Below are 22908 nucleotides of genomic sequence, written 5' to 3' on the forward strand. Positions count from 1 at the left end.
CCGGAGCCCAATTAGTGTCACATCCAGGAGGCAGCTCCTGCCGGGGCGACGGGCGCCCTTGGCACAGCCCTACCCTGGAGCTGCCGTCCAGCTGAGACCGGGCACAGCTCAGCCGTGGAGCCTGCCCACATGGCCAGGGGTGCTGGGCACAGAGCGGGGTGAAGACCCCCTTGGCACAGCACCAGGGGCCAAGCCTTGCTACCCTCTCTCAGCTCTGGGGGGCTCAGCTCCCAGCCCATGCCCCCAGCCATGAAAAGGGGTGCAGCGTCTCTCCCCTCCTAACAGGACAGCAGGCCCTGAGCCACCTTCACTCTTTATTATACATCAAGGTCTCAGATATTCCAGTTCTTTGATTCCTTGGGGCCAGCTCACACAGGGGTGCCATAGCAGAGGGGCTGGTGCTCACAGCCCCCTCTCACTGGGCAGTGTGGGGTGAGGGGCTGTGAGGAGTGGGGTCTGCCCAGCCCCAGGGTGAGAGAGGCTGCAGAGTGGTGGTGGGGGATGCCCCCACAGAGAGCAGATCCAGTGCGGGTAGTGCAGTGTGATAAGAGAGTGCTGGGTCCCCGAGCAGGCTTTAGCAGCCCTGCCAGAGCAAGGCCCTGCTCCCCACCATCATTGGTATGAGGCACGATCCCTGACTGAGGAGCTTTGGCCAAGCAGGAGCAGAGGGTGGGAGGCCAGGAGCAGGGCAGGAGGTGCAAGCTGCGTCGGGGTGAGGGAGGAGCACGGGGGCTAAAGGCAGAGGGAGGACAGGGCCTCGCACACCCTGCCTCAAGCCCCAGCCCACAGCTGCAGGGGCAGCAGCCCCCATCCCCATGGGCTCTGTGACAGAGCCTGGATCTCCCTACTCCCTGAGACAGCACAGTCCTGCTTCTGGGGCACATCAGGGACAAGGCTCAGGGGGGGCAAGGACACAACTCAGAGCCAGTAGAGAAGTGGGAAGACAGAACCCCCCCAAAAACCCCCCAGAAGCAGTAATGCAGAGGTGGAGATGCTGAGAACGGGGGTGAGAGGAGGGTGAGTTTGTGAGGGGAGGTTGGCCACAGGTGCTGGCAAGGCACAGGAGTAGAGTTGAGAGGAGGGGAATGGCACTGGCCCCAGAGAGCAGAGAGGGGTTCTGGGATCTTGGGGGTGACCCACACGCTCAACCCCCCTGGGGCAAGGCAGGGTCCAGTCCCCCAGACTCAGGTGGTCACTTTGATCCCAAAATATTTGCGCAGCTGTTCCAGGAACAGAAAGGTGAGAACAGTCTGAGGAACCAGCCGGACAGCAGCAGGAACGAAGCCCTGGAAGGGGACAGCAAGAAGGGGAAGAGTCAGTGTGTGCCTGCCACTGATTGTCCCAGCAGCCCAAGCCTGGCAGCAGCACGAGTGGGCAGGCATGGGTCAGCACTGGCCGGGCTGTGGAGCAGGCACTGTCACACCATGGCCACCATGGTGCACACAGGGCTCAGCACCATGTGCCAACCCCTCTGGCACCTGCACTGCTGCTTGGGAGCTTGATGGGTGCAGCAGGGCCAAAGCTGTGGTGCCTGGCCCAGCCTGAGTCCCACTGAGGGCAGGGCTTGCAACACCTCAGGGCCAAGCCTGGGCCGGGCAGACAAGGGCCTGAAGCAGGCAGCAGTTGGGCTGCCACAGCAGAACCTGGAAGGTTCCCTGCCCCAGGACTGTTCTGGGCCACAACCTCTGCCCCCAGCTCAGCCCAGCCTGCCCCACCCCTGCGCCCCCAGCCAGGTACCTTGTAGAAGGCAAGTGGTCCGAGCTTGGCAGTTTCCATGGCACAGTGGACGACTCCCTGGAGTGAGAGGGTGAGAGATGAGCTGGGAGGGGCTGGGAGGCAGAAGCTGGCACGTAGATATGGGAGGACAGGCAGCAGCAAGGTGGGCAAGGTGGGCGACTCACCTGGTACTCCCCGTGGGAGTTCATGAGGCGGGTCTTGAGCACATCCAGGGGCTGGCACAGGAATGTGGCACACAGGCCCTGCAGAGAGTCAGCCAAGTCAGGAGACCTCTGTGCCAGCCACTGCTGTGGTCACTGCAGAGCCTCAGAGCCACACTGGGACCCAGCCTCAGGCCAGGAGCCTCCTGGAGCCACTGTGCTGAGCCGAGCCCAGAGCAGCAGCCCTGGCAGCCCCAGCCTGACACCCTGACCCTGCTGCAGGCAAACCCAAGCAGTGCCCCCCGGCCCCACTCACAGCGATGAAGCTGGACAGGAAGTGAGTGAAGACATTGTCTGACAGAAATCCAGTTGCGAGAACCAGCTGCTTGGCCTGGTCATAACAGGAAAGCTGCAGAGACATGGTGAATCAGCGACATGCTCCCTGTTCCTTGTGCACCAGGGACCATCCTCGTCCCTATCCCAGTCCCTTACTGCCCAGCAGAACTGCCCTACCTGTCCAACAGTGACAAGGGCCCCACGGAGTGATGCCACTGATGCTCCTGAGAAGAGTTTCTTCACGCCCTCTGTGGACAGACAGATTTGGATGAGCACAGTTCTCTGCCATCACTCAGACTCCATTACCCCGGGAGTCTCCTTCCATGCCCAGTGTGTGTCCACAACTCCTCACACAGCCCTGCTTCAAGCACACCATAGCAAACAGGCTGAAGGAGTAGGGAGTCCTTCAAAGCAGCATGACCTCCTCCCTGCCTCTGCTCATCCTCTGTTCCACCTGCTCCACCCTCCTGTGCCGTTCTGTTGCAGGTCCCAGCAGCTCACCCTTTCCCACCAAGTATGTGTAGGCTGCCAGGCCCTGGCAAACCTTGCCCAGTCCCTGCCCCGGCCAGATGATGAGGAGATGCAGACCCTGTGCTCCCCTGGACACCCCCAGCCCCAAGGGCATCCCCCGGCCCCTCTCCCTGCCCCGGCTGAGCGAACTTCCAGGGCGCCCTGACCCGGCACCTGCTAGGACACCGGAGCAGGCTCACCCACACGGCTGGCACAGCCTCACCTTCCCGGAGGACACGGTACATGCCATCCAGGGCATGGGAATAACTGGAAGGAGCGAGAGGGGAAGGGGTCAGGGCCCGCTGCTCCCCAGCACGGCCGCAGCCCCGCTGCTCCCCCGGGCACCGGCGGCCCCGCCCGGACCCCAGCACCCCGGGTGCGGTGCTGCCCCCGCGCGGCCGCGCGGACCCCGGCCCCGGTCCCGCCGGCCCCTCCAGGCCTCCCCCACTCGGCCCCAGCGCCTCTCGCCCTGCCCCTCACTCACTTGCGCCGCTGATCCGGCGGCTGCTTCATGTCGTTCTGCATCCTGGAAGGCAGAGCACCGCAGGTGAGGGGGCAGCCGGTACCCCACTGTCCCCTGCAGCACCGGGGCCCCAGCACAGGGCAGTGGTGTTGTATTGCCCATTTACACAGGGCCAAGAAAGTTGCCTTCAGTCCCACTCCCCGTGAGGGTCACACACGGCTGAACAGCTCTGGCCATCCTGGGCACAGAGCTCCCGGCCCACTGACCACAGGGCAGGCTGGCCAGGAGGGATGTCAGGAGAACCCCAGCACAGCCACCACCCCAAATGCACAGGGGGCCAAAAGCCCCGGTCATACAGACAGAACTGACCTGACGTTCACCATGTCTGCCGGGGTTCCCACAAACCCACCAGTGAAACCTGCGGCCAAACAAGAGCTGGGTCAGGGCTTATCCATCCTGAGGGAGCCAGGGCCAAGGGCCCCAGTGCCTGGCTCACCTCCTACTGCAGCCAAGAGCACTTTCTGGTAGAAGGGGGGAGGCCCCTGGTTGCTCATGCGGTTCTTTGCGGTCTCATAGATGCCAAAGCGAGTCAAGGAATATGTCATCTGGATGGGGGAAACGAGCGGCTGTGTGTGGCACAGGGCAGCTCCCCACGGCAGCAGGTGCCGCAGGAGCTCCGGGCACTCACCTGCCGGCACAGCGAGGCGCTCAGCCCGTTGTAGAGTGCCAGGAAGCCGTCGGTGCGGATCACGTGCATCGCCATCCCCGTCATCCTCATCTTCACCTCCTGCTGCGTCTGCAGGTGCACCTGGGGCAGAGCGCAGCGCGTCAGCCCAGCGGGGCTGGGCAGGGACAGAGGGGCACGAACAGGTGGGGATTGGAGCTGTGTCAGGTTAGCAGCACTGGCACAGGAGCCAACTGCAAGACACAGACAGCCTGGAGCAGGCCGGCCCAGCCTGGCAGCGGAGGGGTGGAGGCAGAGAGGGAGGGAAGGAGGGAGGGAGGAGTGCCGAGGCTCCTGCCTGCAGCACCACCCAGGCCCTGCCCTCACAGCCGCCCAAGGTGAAGGGGGGCACCTTCCCTTCTGGGCCACCTCAGGGTGGAAGGTGTGGGTGTGTGGGTGTGTGCCCAGCAGTACGTGAGTGAGCAAGGGCCCTGTGTGGGTTTGCTCAAGGGGATGCACTGGGCTGGTGAAATCACGGCCATGCAATGCAGTAGGCCTCCAGAGCCACTTCCCCTCCTCCTCAGTGCAGGAATCACACAGGCAGGAAGAGAACCCCACAGCTGGCCAGGCGCCCCCCTTCCTGCCTGCAGCAGCTCAACGCTTCCCACCATCTCCAGGGGCAACGGCAACAGGCACAGGAGCTGGCTGGGACAGGGGAGCCGTGTGGGCTGATGCTGGAGCATGCTCTGAGCACTGCAGAGACCACATGTGGGTCAAAGGCCCCAGGAGATAAGGAGAGCAAAGGGCTGCTGACAGGGGATCAGGCCACTAGGGAAGCTGTGGCACGGCTGGGTCGTGCGACACTCTGCAGGATGTTGGGAACAGCCACTGTCTCCCATATGGAGCAGCAGCAGGGGTGCAGGGGCCTGCCTGCAATCCCCACAGGTGGATTTTGGATGTCTGGGACCAGAGCTTGCGGCTGTTCACAGCCTGGGGCAGCTGAAGCGGGCAGGGTCATGTAGGGACACGGTCCACTGCCTGCAGTCTGCAGGAAGGGCAGGCAGGCATGGGACAGGCTGGTCAGGCGATGGTCACTGCTGGTCACTGCAGGGCCAGCAGCCCGTGGGCAGCCAGCAGCTGCACAGTTGGCCTAAGGGCACAAGCACTCTGTAGGTGAGCTGGCCAGGGCCTCTCACTGGGGCCAAAGTCCAGAGGTGCAATGAAGTGCCCTTCGTCCCCTGCCCTGCCAGAGCCTGAGGCCCCTCGTGCCTCCCCAGGCCTGGCACCAGCCTCTGCTGTGGGGGAACACATGGCCAAAGAAGGGTCTGTATTCAATAATCAGTGTGATTATTGATCTGGCAAAAACAGCTGGCCAGACTGTGCTGCTCACACTGCAGGAATGCAGGGGCTGCTCATCCACACAGGACAGCATGGGGATGCAGCCCAAACGTCACAGCCGTCACGCTGGCTCGGAGACAGACCTAGAGGCAGGTGCCAGACTAATTCTCTTCCTTAGCGCCTTGCCAGGCACCCCACACAAGCTCCCACGGGCTGGCAGCCACCTCCACTGGGCAGACAGGGCCAGCTGGGCAAGGCAACAGGCCGAGCACTGGGGAGGCGGCACTGCCCTGCCAGGGCTGGCTCCTCTCCTGGGCCTGTGCCTGGAACATCTTCCTCTCTCTCCACGGGGTGGGAAGGGGCCGTGTGTCCCAGCCTCACCCACAGGCATTGCCCTGGGAAGGGCAGGCTCTGTCCCGGGCTGCCTCCTCCCTCCCCCTCGCAGCCTGCTCCGCTGCCAGGCTCGTCGCCGCTTGGCTGGCACACAAGGCTCTGGGCAGTGCTGGCATTTGCCCCGTGTGTGGGTGCTGGCAGCGCAGGGCTGCGCGCGGCGCCCTTTGTGCAGCAGCAGGCATGCCAGGTCATCTGCGGCGCCTAGGTGACATCTTGGCTGGAGGACTCCCAGCCCAGTGGGCCAGCGTCCAGCACCGCCGGCCCTGGAGTCACTGCCATGTCCAGGCACGGCTGCCCAAGGCACCCTCCGCAGCTCCTGGAGCTGGCACCCCGAGCTCCCCTCAGCCACACACCCACCCATGCCCTCGTGCTGCATCTTTGAGACCCCTCAGCCGTGTCCGTGCACAGCCACGAGTCAGCTCCAGAACAGCAGCTGTTTCCCCAGACCTCTACAGCTGTTCTCCAGCTCCTTCCGTTGCTCTGGGACCCTCACAGCCATTCCCTATCCCTTCACAACCCTTCCAGAACCCCCAGGCCTGCTTCCCAGAACCCCAGAGCAGCTCCCCGTCCCCTCGAAGTTGCTCTGGGACCCTCACAGCCACCCTCTCTCCCCCTCTGGGGGCCGTTCCCCAGTAGCTCAGTCAGTCCTTCAGCTGCTCCGGGATCCTCAGAGCAGCTCCTCATCCCCTCGCAGCCACTCCGAGACTCTCTCAGTCACTCAGAGTCCCCCCCAAGCCATTCCGCATCCCCTCAGAGTTGCTCTGGGACCCTCACAGCTGCACCCCCGCAGCCAGGTCCCTCAGAACCGGTCCCGCAGCTGCTCCGGGACCCTCAGACCCGCTCCCCGTCCCGTCCCGGCTGCTGCCCCCGCTGCAGCCCAGTCCCCTACGGCCGCTCCCGGGACCCTCGGACCTATTCCCCGCTCCGTCGCAGTCTCTCCAGAACCCCTGCAGCCAGTCCCAACTCCCCCAGCCTCCACCCCACCCTCGCCGGCACCCTCACAACCACTACCAGTCCCCCATAACTCTCCCCCCAAGCCCTCACCGACACCTGTCCCCATAACCGTCCCCTCACACCACCCGCCCCCATAACCGCCTCGCCATCCCCTCAGAGCCCCCCAGAGCACCGCAGCCATTCCCAGCCTCTCACACTCGCCCTCCCTGCCCCCCGACGGGCTCCCCGCGCCGCCGGGGCCGCCCCGGGCCGTGTCCCCCCTCACCTTCAGCAGATCCAGGGGGTGCGTGCAGCAGGCGGCCCCGGACGACGCGAGGCCGCCGAAGTACCAGCGCGAAACGCGCTGCTCCGCCATGGGCGCCGCTGCTGCCACAAGCCACGCCCTCACCGGGACCAGGCCACGCCCCCTTCCGTTAAGCCACGCCCTCTCCCGGTACCGGAAGGGGGTGGGGCGGGCCCGGGGCTCGCATCCCCCACCTACGGCGAACGCGGCAGCCGCAGACTCCGGAATCCTCACTCCCACCCCGCACCCATTTCCAGCGCGGGGAAGGCCCTTCCCGCCCATAATTAAGGGATTAATTAATGGGGAGCTGAAGCCATCAGCCAAGGGCAGCGAGAAGAGGTGCGGGAGGCACAGGTACACACGGCAGCGTTCCAGCGTGCACACACTAAGCGCAGGGACAATCACAGCTCCAGAATACACCTTCCCACCCCGCACGCATCTCCACAACCTGTGGAAGTGTGTTCTTCTCGTAAATAACTAACAGAGAAGTGAGACATCAGCAAGAGGCAGTGTGAGGAGGTGGGTGATGCGCTGGTACAAACTTCCAGTACCTTAAGGGAGCCTACAAGAAAGATGGAGAGACTTTTCACAAGAGCGTGTAGTGACAGGACAAGGGGAAAAGGCTTCAAATTCAGAGTGGGTTTAGATTAGGTATTAGGAAGAAATTATTGGCTGAGGGTGGTGAGGCCCTGGCACAGGCTGCTGTGAAGAGAAGCTGGGGCTGCCCCATCCCTGGAAGTGTTCAAGGCCAGGCTGGACGGGGCTTGGAGCAACCTCGCCTGGTGGAAGCTGTTCCTGCCCATAGCAAGGGGCTGGAATGAGATGATCTCTCAAGGTCACTTCCACCCTAAACCATTCTGATTCCATGACATGGGGAGCACGGGGATAATCGGCACCTGAGAAAGATGAATCATTGTACAGGTTTTTTTGGGTATTTATAAGGTAGAGTTCATGGTGATGGCAGGAGTAGCAGCTCTGCCCAACCGTACAGCATTCTCTGGGACAGTGCTCCCACTGTGCACTTGGAAAGGTCCAGAGCCCGGCCCGGGCAGCAGCTGCAGCACCAGTCCCTCCACGGTGAGGCTACTCCAGAACAACAGTCCCTCCTGCTGCCTCCAGCGCTGCTTTGATCTTCTCTGCTTCCTCCTTGGAGGCGTTGGCCTTGATCTCCTGCGGAAGGGACTCCACCAGCTTCTTGGCCTGTGAGAGGGACAAAGTACAGGGCTTGTAAACAGGCTTTCACTAACTGGATTATTTGATTTAGAGCCATGATCCTGACCTCTGCTTAAGGAACCATGGAAACTCGCTGACCAGCACAAACCCTGAGACTTGGACTTGAACTGTGGCACATCCCACCAGAAGGCAGCTAACCCTGGCTGCTAGTGATGACACAGCTGCTGGGAAACCTTTCCTCAAATTCTTCCACAGGTGCTCCTGGCGTGCACGCCAGCCTGCAGAGGAGTGGGTGCAGGCAGAGCCCCTGCAGTGCCCTGCTGGGGCAGCATCCACCGGGCTGGCTCTGCTCATGGCCATGTTTTGGTTCACATACTTGTGCCAGCAGGAGGGGAGGCCATTGCAGGGAGTGGACACAGCTGCACTGGCTGAAACACAGCTCCAGCACAGACTATTCGACAACATGGTATTTTGACATTTCAGGGACTTTTAAAGCAAAACTACTGGTACTAAGCAGCACTGCAATGCTTAAGGCAAGCTGAAAAACTGTTGAGCTAATTTAAAGAATTTACTGCAGTGCTGTTATAGAGAAGGAAGTGAGCCCAGGGGGACAAGCCCCTGCTGCTCTTACACAGCAGCTCTCTGCCACAGCACTGCAGGGGTTTAGCACCCACTGGACTGGCCACTGTGCTGGCAGGAAGGTTTTGTCCCTGTAATTCCTGATGGGTTCAATGCCTCTGTATCTGTGGTGGAAGAAAAATGCTTTTTTTGCTGGGGTTGGAAGGCACAGATGTGTGAGAAGTGGGCTGGTGGGGCAGGAATGCCTTTGCTCACCAGGACAGGATTTGGACAGGAGCCTGCACAGGCTCACTGTGATGAGCACAGGCAACACAACACAGGTTATTAATTTCTGAACTCTGCTCAGGAAGGCGTGACTCCATTCTAAAGCAGCCCTGGTCCAGAGAGGCAGCTGTTCCTGGTTTTCAGTGGGAAGAAGAGCAGAGCCCAAGCCAAGTGGGACCCATGCAGCAGCAGCAGCAATGGGGCAGAGGCAGCAGGCTCCCAGTGCAGCCAGAGCCCAGGGCTGGTGGTGACAGGGTGAGCATCTGCTGGGCAGCTCCCAATGAGCTTCCTGGGGTGCAGCCAGCTGGGGTCCCGTGTGTGCTGGTCACACAGCTGTCTCATCAGGCAGTTGTTGCCACAGGACTGATGTTTGGGTCCCAGCAGTGCCCAAGGTAATCACTGCATGTGCTTCCCTCCACACCACCAGCAGCCCTACAAGCCATGGGCAGATCCACCCGCAAACCTCGTAAAAACCACCTTGACTGGATGGCAGCAAAATTTGCAATAAAAGGGATTTGGCTCCACTTTGAACAGAGTCTCTGCAGGCAGAACCTCCACAGCTGTTTGTGTTGTGTGTGTGCTTCACCAAAGTCCTGGGCCTGAGTACACCACACTTGAGTTTAGCTGCAATAACTGCAACTACCAACAGCTCATGCAGCAGTTGCCACATGCAAAGCCAAGCTCACTGGGCATCAGCTCTCCAGTTAATTATCTACTGATTGTGTCCATTACAGGGTTTGGTATTTTCATGTTTACTTGGGACCAATAAGAGATGAACAACTTCCAGAGGAACCACACTGACAGTCAGGAAATTGTCCCCACGAGACAGCCAAACTTGTCCCTGTGCCACTGACTCTCTGCTGGCCTTGCAATGCAGCAATAAGAATTGGGGGTCAAAAGATTATCTGCAAACACTTCTGCTCTCCTGGGCTACAGCAGGAGCAGACATTGCAATACTCAATGCTGCAGCTGGAATACTGGGAAGTGCTACTATTGACCCCAACATATGAAAGCACCACCCTGGAGATGTGCAGCACGTTACATGCTTCAGCAGTAGCAGCTTCATCACCCAACATGCTGAGCCTACATCCAAGGTCAAGGGCCTGAGCTCAGACACTGCCCAGGGCTGAGGCCCGACTCCTCCAAGGAAAGAAGCAGCACCACCTATAAAATGAAGGGCCCTGAAAAGAGCTGGAAGCCTGGACTGCAAGATGTGTGAGTTACAGAGGCTCATTTAACTTCAGAAATACACTGACTTTGGGAAAGGCAAGCCAAACCCAGTTGTAGCAAGGGATGCTGGCCATTCCTGAGCTCAGCAGGAAAGCTCATGCACGGCAGCTCTCAGGTTTGGAGAAGTTGAGGCTGGCACAGACATCTCTGAGTCCTTTGCTCTGAGCCTCCTCCTTCATCTCCCTGCTTCTGACAACGGAAAACGCCAGATGAAGGCGCAACCAAAAGCTGCTCCCCACGTCTCCCTGCACTGAGACGCACACAGGCAGGCTGTGCTTCTGAATGCACACATCCAGGCTCCCCTTCGAGCAGAGAGCCGAGGCTGCTGGACCCGGGGGCAAAACCCCAGAGCCCGGGGCAGCACCTCCTCACCTGCACCAGGTTCACTCCGGGCACGAAGTTCTTCACCTCCTTGATCAGCTTCACCTTGTCAGCGGCCTTCAGCTCCGTCAGCCGGACGGTGAAATGAGTTTTCTCCTTCTTGAGTGGGACCACCTCCTCCTCCTGGAAGCAGCCGGAGTGCGGTAAAGCCCCGCGGCCGAGCCCACCGGCCGAGCCCGCCCCGCGGCCCCGCTCCCGCCCCTCCCGGTACCTGCGGAGCCGCCTGGGCGGGCAGTAGGGAGGCGGCGGCGGCCGCGGGCATCACCCCCACGTCCGGGATCTTCAGCGTCTCCTGCGGGAAGAGAGAGCGGCGGCACCAGCGGCCGGTCAGGAGGCGCACGCGGCCGGGCCGGGCCGAGCCGGGTCAGGCCGGGCCGAGCCGGGCCGGGCCCCGCACCCACCTTGAGCAACGCGTTGAGATCGGCCACCTCCAGCAGCGTCAGCCCCGCGATGTCCCGCACCAGCTGCCGCACCTTGGGCGAGTATTCCTTGGCGGTCGTGTCCAGCGGCGCCCCGGCCAGCGCCTCCGAGCGCCGCGCGGGGCCGGTGCCGAGCGCCCGCAGTCCGGCGGGGGCCCCGCGGCGCGGCGGCAGCGGCCGGAGCGGCAGAGGGAGCAGCGGCGGCAGCGGGAGCAGCGCCCGGCGGGCGGCGGGCAGCGCGGCGGGCAGCATGGCGGCCCGAGGACACCGAGCGCTCCGCCCCGCCCGCGCTCCCGGCGGGCCCCGCGCGCCGCTCCCAGCCAATAGCGACACAGGGCGAGCGCAGCGGTGCGCCATGGGAGATGTAGGCCAAAGCGGGCCGCTGGGAACGCAACAGCCACCGGGAAAAATCCATTACTATTTATCATTTCTAAACGGGATAGAAAAAATGCCATGTCTGAAGGAACAGAAATTTCTTCCTCTCTGGAATGTTTGAAAGGAGACTTGGTTATATTTCTACACTGTACAGCATGGTTAACGGTAAAATTGAAGCATAATTAATGCAAATTAAAAGAAACAAAAATAAGTCTGAAAGCATTGTCATTTTACCTTTTTGACTTTCACTAATTGCAGTAACACATTCTAATGCTCCATAAAGCTTAATAATTTAGGACTACGCATCTACAGCACAGATACATTCTAGACACTGTAGGGAGGAAATTTCAGTGGCCAGAGCTCAATTTGAGCTGCAGCTGGCCAGTGCTGCGGGTCTCTCAGTGCTGACGGATCTCCCGCGCAGCTGCTGCCCCCAGAGCTGCTGCCCCCGGAGCTGCTGCCAGCCCTTGGCGAACACTGCCCCGTTTGTTCGCAGGGGGATGCCCAGCACAGGAGCCGCGGTTCGTTCCAACACTTTATTGTCACCGGTAGCGCTCGGTCTCCGCCGGGACAGGCGAGACGGGACAGGCCGGGCCAGCGCGGGGCCCAGGCCCTGAGGGCGCTGCGGGGAGCAGGGTGCGGCGGGGACGGGGCAGGGCTGGAGGCTGCGCCCCTGGGGCCGTGCCACAGCCCCGGGACAAGGACAGGGCAGGCCGAGCTCCCGCCCGGCCCCGGGGCCGCCGCTGCCGGGGGCAGGTGGGTGAGCCGGGGCTGCTGCCCCCCTGCCCCTTGGTCCCCAAAGCTGGCAGCAGGAGCCTCGGGCCCCACCGCCCCTGGGACACGGGGCCGGGGGCAGCGCAAGTAGTCGAAGTACAGAGTGATTTCGGATGAAGAGTAGTGTTACACCGGAGCCCTGTGGCCGCCGTCAGTCAAACGAGATGAGCTGGGCCTCCCCGCTGCCCGGGGGCTGCTGCCCGGGGGCAGGCGCTGCCGGGGGCTGCTGCTGGGGGGGCCCCCCAGCTGGGGCCACCTGCAGCAGAGGAAACACCTTCGTTAGTGGGTGCCTTCCTTAGCACACGTGCCCCACAGGGTCCTGACCGCCCAGGCTGGTGGCACTCACCTGTTGGTAGAGGGGCTGCTGCCCGGGCAGGTAGGACTGCTGGGCTGGCAGGCTGCTCAGAGCTGTGTCCTGGCCCGGCAGGGCAGACATAAGACCCTATGGGAACGAGGGGGCGGCTGTCAGAGGGGCTCGGGTCCATGCAGCACACACAGGGCAGTGGTGGGTGATCCCCCCCAGGATGGGTCCATGGGCTGGAGCCCAGCCATGCCATGCCCAAGCAGGGAGCGCTCACCTGCATGCTGTAGGGCTGGTAGCCCATGGAGACAGACTGGCTGCCCATGTAGCCCATGGTGCCCGACTGGGGTGCCTGGGAGATGGCTGGGATGCTCTGCGACTGTGAGGCTGCAGTCTGTGGGGAGAGGCTGGTGAGAGGTGGCACAAACAATGGCTCACTTCTCCCAACAAGGCCCTTGAGCCCAGAACTGGAAGTAACTCCAGCCCACTTCCACAGCAAGAGTAGCAGATCTGGAGATCTGGAACCAACCAGCCCATCCTCCCTCCTGCTCAGAGATCTCATTGTTGAGTTTGGGTACGTTGCCCAGCCCCACAGAACCCCCCAGCCCCTGGCCCAGCTGGCTGCAGGCTGCACTGCCTCACTTGCCTGGTAGGCCTGTGTGGGTGTGGGCTGGTAGGATGAATATGCAGGGGTGGTGGTGGGCACCGCCGGCCCCTGCTGAGGCCCCTGCCCGCTGCTGGCACCCGCCTGGTACATGTAGGCATTCACCATGCTGGGATCTGGGTGGAGAGAGCAGAGGATGGAGCAACTGCCATGGGCTCTCCCCTACCCCCAGAGGCTGAGCTGCCCGACATACCAGTGCCAGGCATGGCAGCGTAGGGCCCAGTTCCCCCTTGTGCAGCCTGGTTCATGTACACGCTGTGCATGGGAGAGCCCTCCACGGAGCCAGCTGGGCTGAACGTGCCAGGGAAGCTGGTGGGCCCAGAGGGCTGGTAGATCACCCCACTGGCTGCGGGCATGGCCTGGAGCTGGTGGGAGAAGGAAAGCCAGTTAAAGCCGCAGTCCCTGGAACCTGGCAGGGGGAGCCTAGCCCGGCAGCTGTACCTGAGCATAAGGCAGTGAGAAAGCTGGCATCTGGGCTCTCATCTGGATGGTCTGCTTCTGCTGCTCCAGGCGCAGCTGCCTCTCCTTCTCCTGCTCCTGCAGCCTCTGGATGGCCAGCTGACGCTGCATCTCCAGGTACTCCTGTGCAACAGGGCTGGGTGGCTGGGAGCCACCACACCACACCACACGCCCCTGCCACCAGGGCAGCCATCCCTGCCCGCCCTGGGCTGCCCTGCAATACCCCGGTCGTGCTTCCCTGCCTCACCTGCTTCTTCTGCCTCATGATCTCCAGCTTCTGTGCCAGCTGGATCTGGCGCTGCCGCTCTGCCTCCTCCGCTGCACGTCGCAGCTTCTCCTGGTGCTCCTCCCGCAGCGCATTCAAGGCCCCACGCGCGTCCCGGATCTGGGCCAGCTTGTCCTGCAGGCCCTCATAGTACACTGGGGAGGGAAGGGACAGCCTCAGGAACAGGGGACAGAGCACCTGAACTGCCCCTGCACTGCACAGCAGCCTCTCTCCAGTGAGACTGTGCCACGGGAGTGCTGAGCCCTGACAGTGGGGAAGCCCCGGCTGCCGCCCACCCACGCCCAGGCCCGCAGCTCCCCCAGCTCCCACGCACGCCTGCGCTCATCCAGCTGGTTGAGCAGCTCCAGCAGCTGCGGGTGCATGTTGTTGATGGACTGGAAGAGGGACAACACGGCAGAGTCGTTGGTGATGCTGCGGCCTCGCATGTGGTTGCTCTTCATGCGGTTGACGAACGTGGTGACCGCGTTCTGCAGTGCCTTCAGGAACTGCTCGTGGTTCTCCTCGGACTCACCGTTCTGGTACTGCTGCTGGAAGGAAGGAAGGAAGGATGGGGCAGCCAGTCAGCTGTGACCTCCCAGTGCCAAGAGCCAGCAGAGCCCAAGAGTCGGGTGCTTCTTGCCCCTCGGTGGCTGCCAGACGCAGGCCCAGGCCCCCCCTTACCTCAACCACCCCAAGAGGGGCAGGGTGGGCTTCCCCAGGCTGCACAGCTGGCTCTGTCAGGGACAGGGGTGCTGACGGTGTGGGGCTCTTGCGAACCTCCTCCTGCTTCTTCTCCCAGTAGTTGCGGTTCAGGTACCGAGCCAGCTGCCAGGAAGAGAAGGAAGATGAGCATCACTGCCTCGCAGGAGCAAGCCTGTGCTGCAGACTAGCAGGGCCAGGGTCCTTACCTCTGGGTCAATGTCCTCAGCCAAGGGAGCAGAGGAATTCTGGAAAGAGACAAATGAGAAAGGCAGTTCAGCAAAACCAGAGATCCCCAGGTCCTACACAGGTGTTCAGCTCAGAGCTGGCCATGTAGGACCACCAGTGCTGAGCCTCAAAGGGAACACAAGCTGGGAGGCAGTGGAGGCACCTAAGTCCTGGCTTAGAACACACCTTCTTGCTCAAAAAAGAATGAACAAGCAAGGGGCTGAACGGGGCAAATATTTTCCCTCAGTATGGGGATTAAACTGGACACAATCAGGGCAGACTTGGGCTCAGGAAGGGGCCTGTGTGCAGCCACTTCACGTGCAGGAGCTGCCATGGACGTACCACGGGTGGGGAGTAGAGTGTGCTGACTGGGGGAGCCGAGGATGTGACAGGAGTGGGCTCAGCCTTGGGGTACATGGAGTAGGTTGTTTTCTGCCTCTGCAAAAGAGAAAATTGCCAACTCAGAGGGAGCCCAGGCTTCTCCAAACCAACCACAACACAGCCTGTGCCTGGCACTGCTTTCACCCTCTCACTCCACAGGCTTTGAGCCTTGCTCACACCAGGACATGTCCAGAGATCTGTTATGGCCCAGCACAGCTGGCTTGAAGAGCAACAACCCCTCCCGGACCCCAGCAGCCAACAAACCATTCTCTCCTTCTCCTCAGCCTCTGACTGAGACAAGGCAATAGCCAGCTGGAGCTCCTCTTCCTCTTGCAGAGCTGTCTCATCACGCTTTGGAGGCAGCTGGAAGTGGAAAGGTAAGGAGGTGGTCAGTAATGGGATCAACCAACAGGTCAGGATCACCAGATCACCTATGGGGCAGCTGCTCACCTGGGACTGCTGAGAGAGGGGGCTGGTCAGGTACTCAGGGGGCAGTTCAGAGGTGGAAGCAGCTTTACCCTCAGTTTTCCTGTAGTGACAAGTGATAGTATGGACTGAAAGCTCCCTTCTCTGCACCAGAGCCTAGCTCTGCACCATGTTCCAGCAGCAAACCCCACTCCCAGGAAGGAAGAGGGCCCAGCCCAGCCTGCACAGCCTGGGAAGCCCCCGTTGTGCTCTGCAGGGAGCTAGTTCCACACCACGCTTCCCCCTCAATGTCCCAGCTGTCTCAGGCAAAGAAACCCACCACGAAGGGTACTGACTTGTTGAGATGCTCATAGCAGGGCTCACAGACTCTCACTTCCTTCTCAATCCCAAACTTGGGGATGGTGGAATACTTAGAGGAGCATTTTCCACAGAAGATCTGCCCGCAGGCCCGGCAGTGGTGCTGTGAAGGGCAGGAGACGTGAGTGTGGTGGCAAGACATTCCTTCTCCTTTAGCCAACATCACTCAGACACTCATTTCCCTGCCAGCAGCCAGGAAACATGGTCTGTCCCCAGCACACTTCACACAGCAAGTCCTGCAAGCCCCAAGGGCTGTGCAGAGCAGGGAGCCCAGGAGCAGCACCCACCTTGCGCGTCACAACTCCAAACTGCACTCGGCACCTGTGACACTCCTCTGCATCCACCCAGTCTGGAGCCTGTAGGGGCCAAGGGAAATGGAGTAAGGAGGGAGGAGTGCATCAGCACCGGCCCTTTCAGGAGCTCTGATGGCAACAGGGCTCTCTCATGTCCCATGGGGGAGACTGGGAGCATCTGCAGCTCAACAGGAAATATTAATCCCCAGTTATCTCCTTCTGTGTTCCTTAGAGACTGTGATGTTTTCCCAGTCAGTACAAGATATACTAGGAAACTGTCTGCACAGCAATCACTTCAGCAATGCCCTGCTGCCATGTCCAGCCTGCCAAGCTGCTGCAAGGCCAGTGAGCAGGAGGAATGATGGGTCTGACTCCCTGTCCTGGCCAGTTCTCCCAGCAAGGTCTCCAATCCGCACAAAACAGAGGAATGTGAGACCTGCAGGTTTGCAGAAGGGGATGGGATGTCTGTCCAACAGCTGCTCCCCCCATCACAGAGCTCACCCTCTCTGCAGCAAACATGGCATCGCTCTCCTTGAACTCCGGGAAGACGTGCCCTGCAGGAGGAGAATGGAGAGAAAAGGGAGCCCCGTTGTGAGAGGAATCCTCTGGCAGAGGGAGGCCACAACCCTGCAAGTTCGTGCTACGGGTGCCAGCTAGCACCACCTCCTGTCTTCATCAGCACCTCCCTCTGACACACCATGAGCAGCTCCCCTCAGCCATGGTCTGAGGACAACCCCCAACTGTTTCCTTTACACACCCATAAGGGACATCACAGGCCTCTGGATAAGGCTTATTATTTCTCAGTACTTTGAACTGAGGGGCATAAAAAGCCCACTGGATGGGCAGGCAGGGCTGTGAGTTTCAGTCCTTCAAGGGCCAGAGCTTGGCAACACCAGCTCAGGATGCTGGACTGACCCTCCCAGCTTGTGCCACTGCCTGCAGAGTTTGTGGTGCACAGAAGGAAGCAGAGGCAGCAGCGTGTCCCTGCCCCAGAAGTGGACACTGCTGTCCTGGGCAGAAAGACACACCAACACTGTGTCAGCAAGTGAGACCATGGACCCATGCTGGGAGCAGGAACAAAAGCCGGTGAGGAAGGAACTGCCCCACAGCAAATCCCTCCCAGAGGACACGACTGCCAGTCTCCCCAAGAACAGTTGCAGCTCCTGCTTTTCAGGTTCCCCTGCCAGCCCTGAAGGCTGGGCTGGAGGCCTAGAGCAAGGCTGCCCTGGTCCATTGGACTATGCCATGTCTGCAGCAGGGTTTGGTCACCCTGAAGGGTTCACTGGGTACTGGGAACCAAGGAAGAGCTCTGTGCTGCAAGTCCAGATTTTGCTTACACCAGGCACTGAACTGCCAAGGCTCCTGCAGGGCAGAGCTTCTTGACTAGGTGTCCCCTCACCTGTAGCCACAGTCCTCACCTTCAACCTTCATGATCTGATAGGTGTCCTGCACCACCTTGTACTTGGGCTCGTTGCGGAAGGCGTGAGCCCAGGCCTGGATGAGGTACAGGATCTTACTGCGGACACTTGTCTCCACTTGCCTCTGCACAGGAAGGGAGGAGAAAAAACCATGAGAAAATACCCCTGAAACCCAAAGGATGGCGTGAACCCCTCAAGAGAAGCCAGAAATACCACTCAGGGAAGAGAGACTTTGTAGTCCTCAGGAGAGGTAAGAGCTGTCAGAAACCTGCAGCAAGCACAATGCACAGCACAAACAGCCCCTTCAGCTGCCCCCCTGCCCCTCCAGCACAAAGAACACAATGTCCTTGTGCAGCACAGACTGAACAGAGCTGTGGCCTTGATGCTCAGAGCAAGTGCCCAGCACTCCCTCACCAGAGCCACCCATCCCACACTCAGAACTCTGTGGGAGCCCCAGCTGCCCAGGACAGCACAGCCCATCCTGCCTGCCCCTGACAGCGCTGGGGGTGCCTGCACCTCCGCTTCAGGAGAACTCAAAGCCATCTCAGGATGTGACAAAGTAAGGACAGCTGGGACAGCTGCCCTTTGGAGGCAGGGCAACTGCATCACACTTCAGGGAACTGGAGAAAAGTTGGCAAGCCTGTTCTGACCTCAGCCAGCCTCTGGGCCGCCGTGTCATCAGCTGCCCAAGTGATCACATCCACATGACCGGCTCCTCCAGAAATCCCCAGGAAGCACAGCAGCACTGTCAAGCTCTGATTTCAGCCGACACCTCGGCCCACACAGCACCACTTACTGACAATTCCTGGAGCTCCAACTTCTAGAACATTTGGCAAAATCCTGCGTTCCATACATGTCACAGCCCTGAACCTCATCAGAACTTGGACTGTTTTACTAGCATCAGGTGTTCACAAGCAGCAAAGCTCTAAGTGTGGGAGGAGAATGGAGCAGTTGTGAAACTCCTGAGACAGGCAAGGACTGAGAGGACCACAGAATCCCAGGATCTGATCCGATCTCCTCAGCCCTTGGAGCGGCTGTGCTACCACACCTGGCTGTCATGCTATGCCAGTGTCCCTGCCTCAGGAGGAGATCCTGCAGGGAGACTGAGTCAGCCCTAACAGGAAGGTGACACAGGACTCACAGAGCTCGTCCTCCAAGGATCTGGGTCACCTGTTTGTTTATTTCTGGTGGAAGACAGAAGTACAATGCTAATGAGCTCTTGCCTGGGCATTGCTGTTCTGAGCTGGGAGCTAGAGAAAGGAGTTCTCATTTCCACTTCACTAAAGGAATTCCCCGGTCCAAGGACACATGAAGCTCCAGCAGGCATCACACTGGTGACAGCTTGTAACAACAACTTGTCAGTGCCAGCAGCCATGGTCACATCCTGCAGCACTCCCGAACAACTCCAGTGACATGGCCGTGACACACAGGCAGCTCCAGCTGGTTTTTCCTTTGTTGCTTTACCTGCCTATATGTCTCACACTGTTCCATGAGAGGGAATTCACCTTGCCACTGTCCAGGTCCTTAGCACAGGTGCCAGGCCATCATCTGTTTTCCTCTCTGCCCCAACCCAAGTGTTGCATCCAGGAGCATTTACCATGGAATGGCCCAGGCCCCCACAGTACATTCCTGCCATTTCACAGTGCAGGCAAACCTCTGCTCCCACCACATCTCCCCTTCCCAGAAGCCATCCTTCACTGCCTACACTCACCCTTTCACACCACACGATAACTTGCTCTTTTCTGAAGTGCATTTCCAGTTTCCCTTCTGCTCCTTACCCAAAGAAGACACAAGAGAGGACACATACATTTCTTCCTGTTGCTGCTGCTTTTCCATAGGAAAGAAATTGACAGTAAAATAAATCTATTTACCTTGAGTATTTCCTTCAGCTCCTCCATGGTCTGTTTATTGGCCACCTCATCATGGACTGTTTGGCCACAGTTTTTAACCACTGACTCCATGACCTGCAAGGGCCAAGACAACATCAGCCCACAGCTTCCTGCTTCCCCTGCAACTTGTAGGAGTCCCAGCACACACTTCAGGCTGAACAGGGGGTAGTACTTGAGCAGTGAGCTGTGCTGGGGCCATGCCAATCCACTCCCTGCACTGGGAGCCAGCTGCCCTTCACCTCCCTGAGGAGCTGGGGGCCTTCTGCTCTGTGGAACCAACCCCGGGGGGAGCAGCCCAAGCCTCAGCTCTGCCTTTTCCAAAGCCAAGACAGAGCTAAAGCGTGAAGGTCCTGGCCTGATCACCCCAAAACCTCAGTGCCAGAGCCGGGAAGAGGCTGGCTCCACGCTGGGCTGCAGGGAGCTGTGCAGCCTGAAGGCAGTAGTGGGAAGCCCCCACTTGCTCCCAGCCAGGTGCTGTTACCTCCAGCGCGTACAGGGCCACGTGGGGATTCTTGTCATTCACCTTCTTCTTGATGGCGTTGACGGCGTATTTCGCCCTGGGCAGGGGAAGAGGGGACACGTTCTCAGGGAGATCCCACCTGCTGCCGACAGCCCACCAGTCCCCACCGTGACACAAAGGGCACAGCTAGCTCAGGGGTGTGTGATTCACTGAGTGAAACTGGCAAGGAATAAGCACACTCAAGCTTGAGTTTCCCTAAGGATTTCAGGCCAGGGGTAATCTGCAGCTGCCAGGCTCTGGGAAGCACATCAGGGTGTGCTGTACAGCCCCTCTGACGCTCTCATGGAAGGGTACGATGAGATGTGTGTTACAGGTCCGAGACCCTCGCAGGGTGTCTGTCCTTCCCCGCGCAGCCGGCAGAGCCGTGCCCGCAGCACTTACTGCGTGTCTCCCTGGCGGATCATGTCGCAGATCTGCAGGATGGATTCCCAGTCTGTCTCCAGCAGGAGCTGGCTCGTGGCCTTATCTGCAGTGAACAAAACCCGGTGCCACCGTGAGCCGCTGCCGGAGGCTGCGGGCGTAGCGCTGCCCCGAGGCTCGGGATAAACAAACCCCGATGGCACCCGGACAGCACCGACCCTCCCGCTTCAGACACCCCGGGCGCTCGGTGACCTCCCGGGCGGCACCGGGCTGCGGCACCGCCACCCGGCCCGGCCCGGCCGTGCCCTGGGCCCGCCCGCTCCCGGGGCCGAGCGCTGCGGACCCCGACCCGCCTCCCGTCCCGTCCCGTCCCCTCCCGTCCCGTCCCGTCCCGCCGCCGAGGGAGCCGCGCCGGTACCGAGGAGCCGCTCGAAGGTGCCGCCGCCGCGCCCCATGGTATCCGCCCGCCGCCGGTCCGGCCCGCTCGCTCCGGCCCGGTCCGGTCCCCGCCCCGCCGCGGCCCTTCCGCTTCCGGCTTCCGCCGGGGCGGGGCCGCTTCCGCCGGGGCGGGGCCGGTCCGCGGGGCGGCTCCGCCATGGCCGCGGGCCGCTCCCCGCCCACCTTCCTGCTCCTGGGGGCGGCGGGCGGTGGCAAGAGCCTCCTGGTGCGGCGGCTGCGCCATATCCTGGGCACGGGGCACCGGGGAGCCGGGAGGGACGGGTCGGGCCGGGCTGGCGGGGCCGGGCTGGCGGGGCCGGGCGGAGCGCACCCCGGGCCGTTCCCGTAGCCGCCGTGTCCTTAACGCGAGGCACAGCTGAGCGCCGAGGAGCCCGCGGAGCTGGGCGAGCCCCCGGCCACGCTGCCCACGGTAGGTGCGGCCCGGCGGGCCCGGGCGGGCGCGGGGCACGGCCGCAGCCCGCGGTGTCGGTACCGGTGCCCGTCCCGCAGGTGGGCACCAACCTGACGGACCTGCGGCTGCCGCGGAGAGTCACCGTGCGGGAGCTGGGCGGCTGCATGGGCCCCATCTGGCCCAGCTACTACAGCGAGTGCAGCGCTCTCCTGGTGAGCAGCACCGGGGCCGCGGTCCCAGGGTGTTCCCGGGGAGACGGGCTTGTGGGTCCGTGCCCCGGCTTCGCCCCGTGGTGGGATCTCCCTCCCCCGTGCCCTGCTCTGGCCCAGCCCGGCCCGGGTTGCTCCCGGCACACCCGCTCCCTGCTTTCCCTATTCCCTGCAGTTCGTGGTGGACGCCTCCAACCCCACCCAGCTCTCCTCGTCCTGCATCCAGCTGCTCTCGGTCCTCTCCGCAGCGCCGCTCGCCTCCGTGCCCGTCCTGGTGCTCTTCAACAAGATGTGAGGAGAAGGCCGCCGGGGGTGCCGGGAGCAGGGCTGTGCTCTGCTGCTCTTCCCGGGCTGGAGAGCCCCGAGCCGGGGCTGGCCCGGGCACGGGAGCCTCGTGCTTGGCTGATGCTGCAGCTCCCGTCTCCCCACTGCAGTGACCTGCCCTGCTACATGTCGCTGGTGGAGATGAAGTCACTGTTCCGCATGCAGGACATGGTGTCCTGTGCCACGCAGCCCATCACCATGCTGGAGACCAGCGCCCGCGACGGCACCGGGCTGGCCGAGGTGCTACAGTGGCTCCGGAGCGCCCTCCGAGAGCCCTGCTGACCCCAGCCTGCAGCCCAGGACACTCCTGTCACACAGGGAAATGGCCAAGGAGCAGCTGCCCTGCCTGGGGCTGGGAGCAAGAGCCCAGGACAGCGCCTTGGGCTGTTGATGGACTGGATCCCTGTGGGACTTCACAGTAAAACTCCCACCGCACTGTCCAGGCTGGTGGCTGCCTTGTGCTCAGGGGGAAATCCCGGGCTTTTAGAGAAGGGACAGGCAGAAGCCACAGAGGCCAGACTGTGCTGGCAGCTCCGGGCACAGGAGGGGTTCCTGCAGCGGGGTTGGAGGCTGCAGCAGCAGCTGGGCTGAGCTAAGCACGGCAGGGGTGGGTAAGGGCCCTGGGTTTAGGACTGAGTGCACGGGGAGCTCCTGCCAGCAGCTCTGGCCATGTGAGCCTCATGCCAGCCCACGCACAGTGGGGGGATCCTGGGGAAGGACTGGGTGACCTGGTGGGTGTCAGGAGCTATGGGGGTGCTTCAGTGGGCATGTCTCACAAGCTGCAGCAAGTGCCAGCCCACAGCTGCTCTCCAGCACTCACCTGGGCTCAGGCAATTTCAGAGTGGGTCACACTGGAAGGGACCACGCTGGCTCATCTGGTCAAACAGGGTCATCCCAGAGGACATGGCACAGGATTGCATCCAGGCAGTTCTAGACTACCTCCAGTGAGGATGGCACCACACCCTCTCTGGGCAATCTGTCCCAGTGTGCTGTCACTGGCACAGGAAAGTTCTAACAGAGTATCACAGAATATTGGAGGGGACCTATCAAGATCATATTCAGGTGGAACTTCCTGTGCATCACTTTCTGCCTGTTGCTTCTTGTCCCATTGCTGGGCACTGTGGAGCAGAGCCTGGGCCACCCCCTGACACCTCCCTGCTGACAGATGAGGTCCCCTGTCAGTTGTCTCTCCTCAAGGCTGATCAGGCCCAGTGCCTGTTCTCATGAGAGAGGTGCTTCAGTCCCTTCATTG

The 22908-nt window shown here is 61.3% G+C and overlaps 4 protein-coding genes across 6 annotated transcripts; 1 reads left to right on the forward strand and 3 right to left on the reverse strand.

Annotated features, from left to right (window-relative positions):
* Positions 1-301: 301 nt before the first annotated feature.
* SLC25A10 (solute carrier family 25 member 10) lies at positions 302-6927 on the reverse strand. Its single transcript, XM_066565907.1, has 11 exons — positions 6801-6927; positions 3875-3994; positions 3683-3791; positions 3556-3604; positions 3208-3249; positions 2947-2990; positions 2391-2461; positions 2194-2286; positions 1902-1979; positions 1738-1794; positions 302-1286 (listed from the first exon to the last, which is right to left on the reverse strand). The coding sequence occupies exons 1-11, from the start codon at positions 6888-6890 to the stop codon at positions 1185-1187; spliced, it is 855 nt and encodes a 284-aa protein (XP_066422004.1). The 5' UTR covers positions 6891-6927; the 3' UTR covers positions 302-1184.
* An 804-nt stretch (positions 6928-7731) lies between these two features.
* Positions 7732-11116, reverse strand: MRPL12 (mitochondrial ribosomal protein L12). Its single transcript, XM_066565908.1, has 4 exons — positions 10847-11116; positions 10657-10737; positions 10437-10568; positions 7732-8018 (listed from the first exon to the last, which is right to left on the reverse strand). The coding sequence occupies exons 1-4, from the start codon at positions 11114-11116 to the stop codon at positions 7902-7904; spliced, it is 600 nt and encodes a 199-aa protein (XP_066422005.1). The 3' UTR covers positions 7732-7901.
* A 645-nt stretch (positions 11117-11761) lies between these two features.
* Positions 11762-20811, reverse strand: HGS (hepatocyte growth factor-regulated tyrosine kinase substrate). 3 transcript variants are annotated; one of them, XM_066565906.1, is made up of 21 exons: positions 20692-20811; positions 20295-20379; positions 19875-19950; positions 19376-19468; positions 17505-17628; positions 16588-16640; positions 16081-16149; positions 15772-15896; positions 15461-15539; positions 15275-15373; positions 14972-15067; positions 14611-14649; positions 14384-14527; positions 14037-14247; positions 13685-13857; positions 13420-13560; positions 13172-13343; positions 12961-13094; positions 12592-12708; positions 12360-12455; positions 11762-12269 (listed from the first exon to the last, which is right to left on the reverse strand). In XM_066565906.1, exons 1-21 carry the CDS (start codon positions 20726-20728, stop codon positions 12165-12167), a joined length of 2268 nt encoding a protein of 755 aa, XP_066422003.1. In that variant the 5' UTR covers positions 20729-20811; the 3' UTR covers positions 11762-12164. The 3 variants fall into 3 exon arrangements, with proteins under 3 accessions (XP_066422003.1, XP_066422002.1, XP_066422001.1); XM_066565905.1 differs by having other exon boundaries at positions 14037-14250; XM_066565904.1 differs by having other exon boundaries at positions 15275-15539.
* Positions 20812-20846: 35 nt separating this feature from the next.
* Positions 20847-22096, forward strand: ARL16 (ADP ribosylation factor like GTPase 16). Its single transcript, XM_066566004.1, has 5 exons — positions 20847-20952; positions 21085-21141; positions 21222-21335; positions 21508-21623; positions 21767-22096. Exons 1-5 carry the CDS (start codon positions 20869-20871, stop codon positions 21936-21938), a joined length of 543 nt encoding a protein of 180 aa, XP_066422101.1. The 5' UTR covers positions 20847-20868; the 3' UTR covers positions 21939-22096.
* The last annotated feature ends 812 nt before the right edge of the window (positions 22097-22908 follow it).

Source organism: Molothrus aeneus, chromosome 26 (assembly GCF_037042795.1).
Source record: "Molothrus aeneus isolate 106 chromosome 26, BPBGC_Maene_1.0, whole genome shotgun sequence".
Classification (NCBI taxonomy): domain Eukaryota; kingdom Metazoa; phylum Chordata; class Aves; order Passeriformes; family Icteridae; genus Molothrus; species Molothrus aeneus.

Bases quoted from the DNA above. Each gene is read 5' to 3' on its own strand.
- SLC25A10 (XM_066565907.1), bottom strand. From the start codon at position 6,890: ATGGCGGAGCAGCGCGTTTCGCGCTGGTACTTCGGCGGCCTCGCGTCG. The intron at 3,792-3,874 runs GTGAGTGCCCGG...TCCCCCATCCAG, and splicing joins GCGCCTCGCTGTGCCGGCAG to ATGACATATTCCTTGACTCG. The intron at 2,991-3,207 runs GTGAGTGAGGGG...CGCTCCTTCCAG, and splicing joins CCGCCGGATCAGCGGCGCAA to TTATTCCCATGCCCTGGATG.
- MRPL12 (XM_066565908.1), bottom strand. From the start codon at position 11,116: ATGCTGCCCGCCGCGCTGCCCGCCGCCCGCCGGGCGCTGCTCCCGCTG. The intron at 10,738-10,846 runs GTGGGTGCGGGG...CTCTTCCCGCAG, and splicing joins ATCTCAACGCGTTGCTCAAG to GAGACGCTGAAGATCCCGGA. The intron at 8,019-10,436 runs GTGAGGAGGTGC...TCCCTCTCACAG, and splicing joins CCGGAGTGAACCTGGTGCAG to GCCAAGAAGCTGGTGGAGTC.
- HGS (XM_066565904.1), bottom strand. From the start codon at position 20,728: ATGGGGCGCGGCGGCGGCACCTTCGAGCGGCTCCTCG. The intron at 19,469-19,874 runs GTAACAGCACCT...TGGCCCTTGCAG, and splicing joins TGGCCCTGTACGCGCTGGAG to GTCATGGAGTCAGTGGTTAA. The intron at 15,897-16,080 runs GTGGGTGCTGCT...TGCCCTTCACAG, and splicing joins TTGGAGTTGTGACGCGCAAG to CACCACTGCCGGGCCTGCGG.
- ARL16 (XM_066566004.1), top strand. From the start codon at position 20,869: ATGGCCGCGGGCCGCTCCCCGCCCACCTTCCTGCTCCTGGGGGCGGCG. The intron at 20,953-21,084 runs CATATCCTGGGC...TAACGCGAGGCA, and splicing joins TCCTGGTGCGGCGGCTGCGC to CAGCTGAGCGCCGAGGAGCC. The intron at 21,336-21,507 runs GTGAGCAGCACC...TATTCCCTGCAG, and splicing joins GCGAGTGCAGCGCTCTCCTG to TTCGTGGTGGACGCCTCCAA.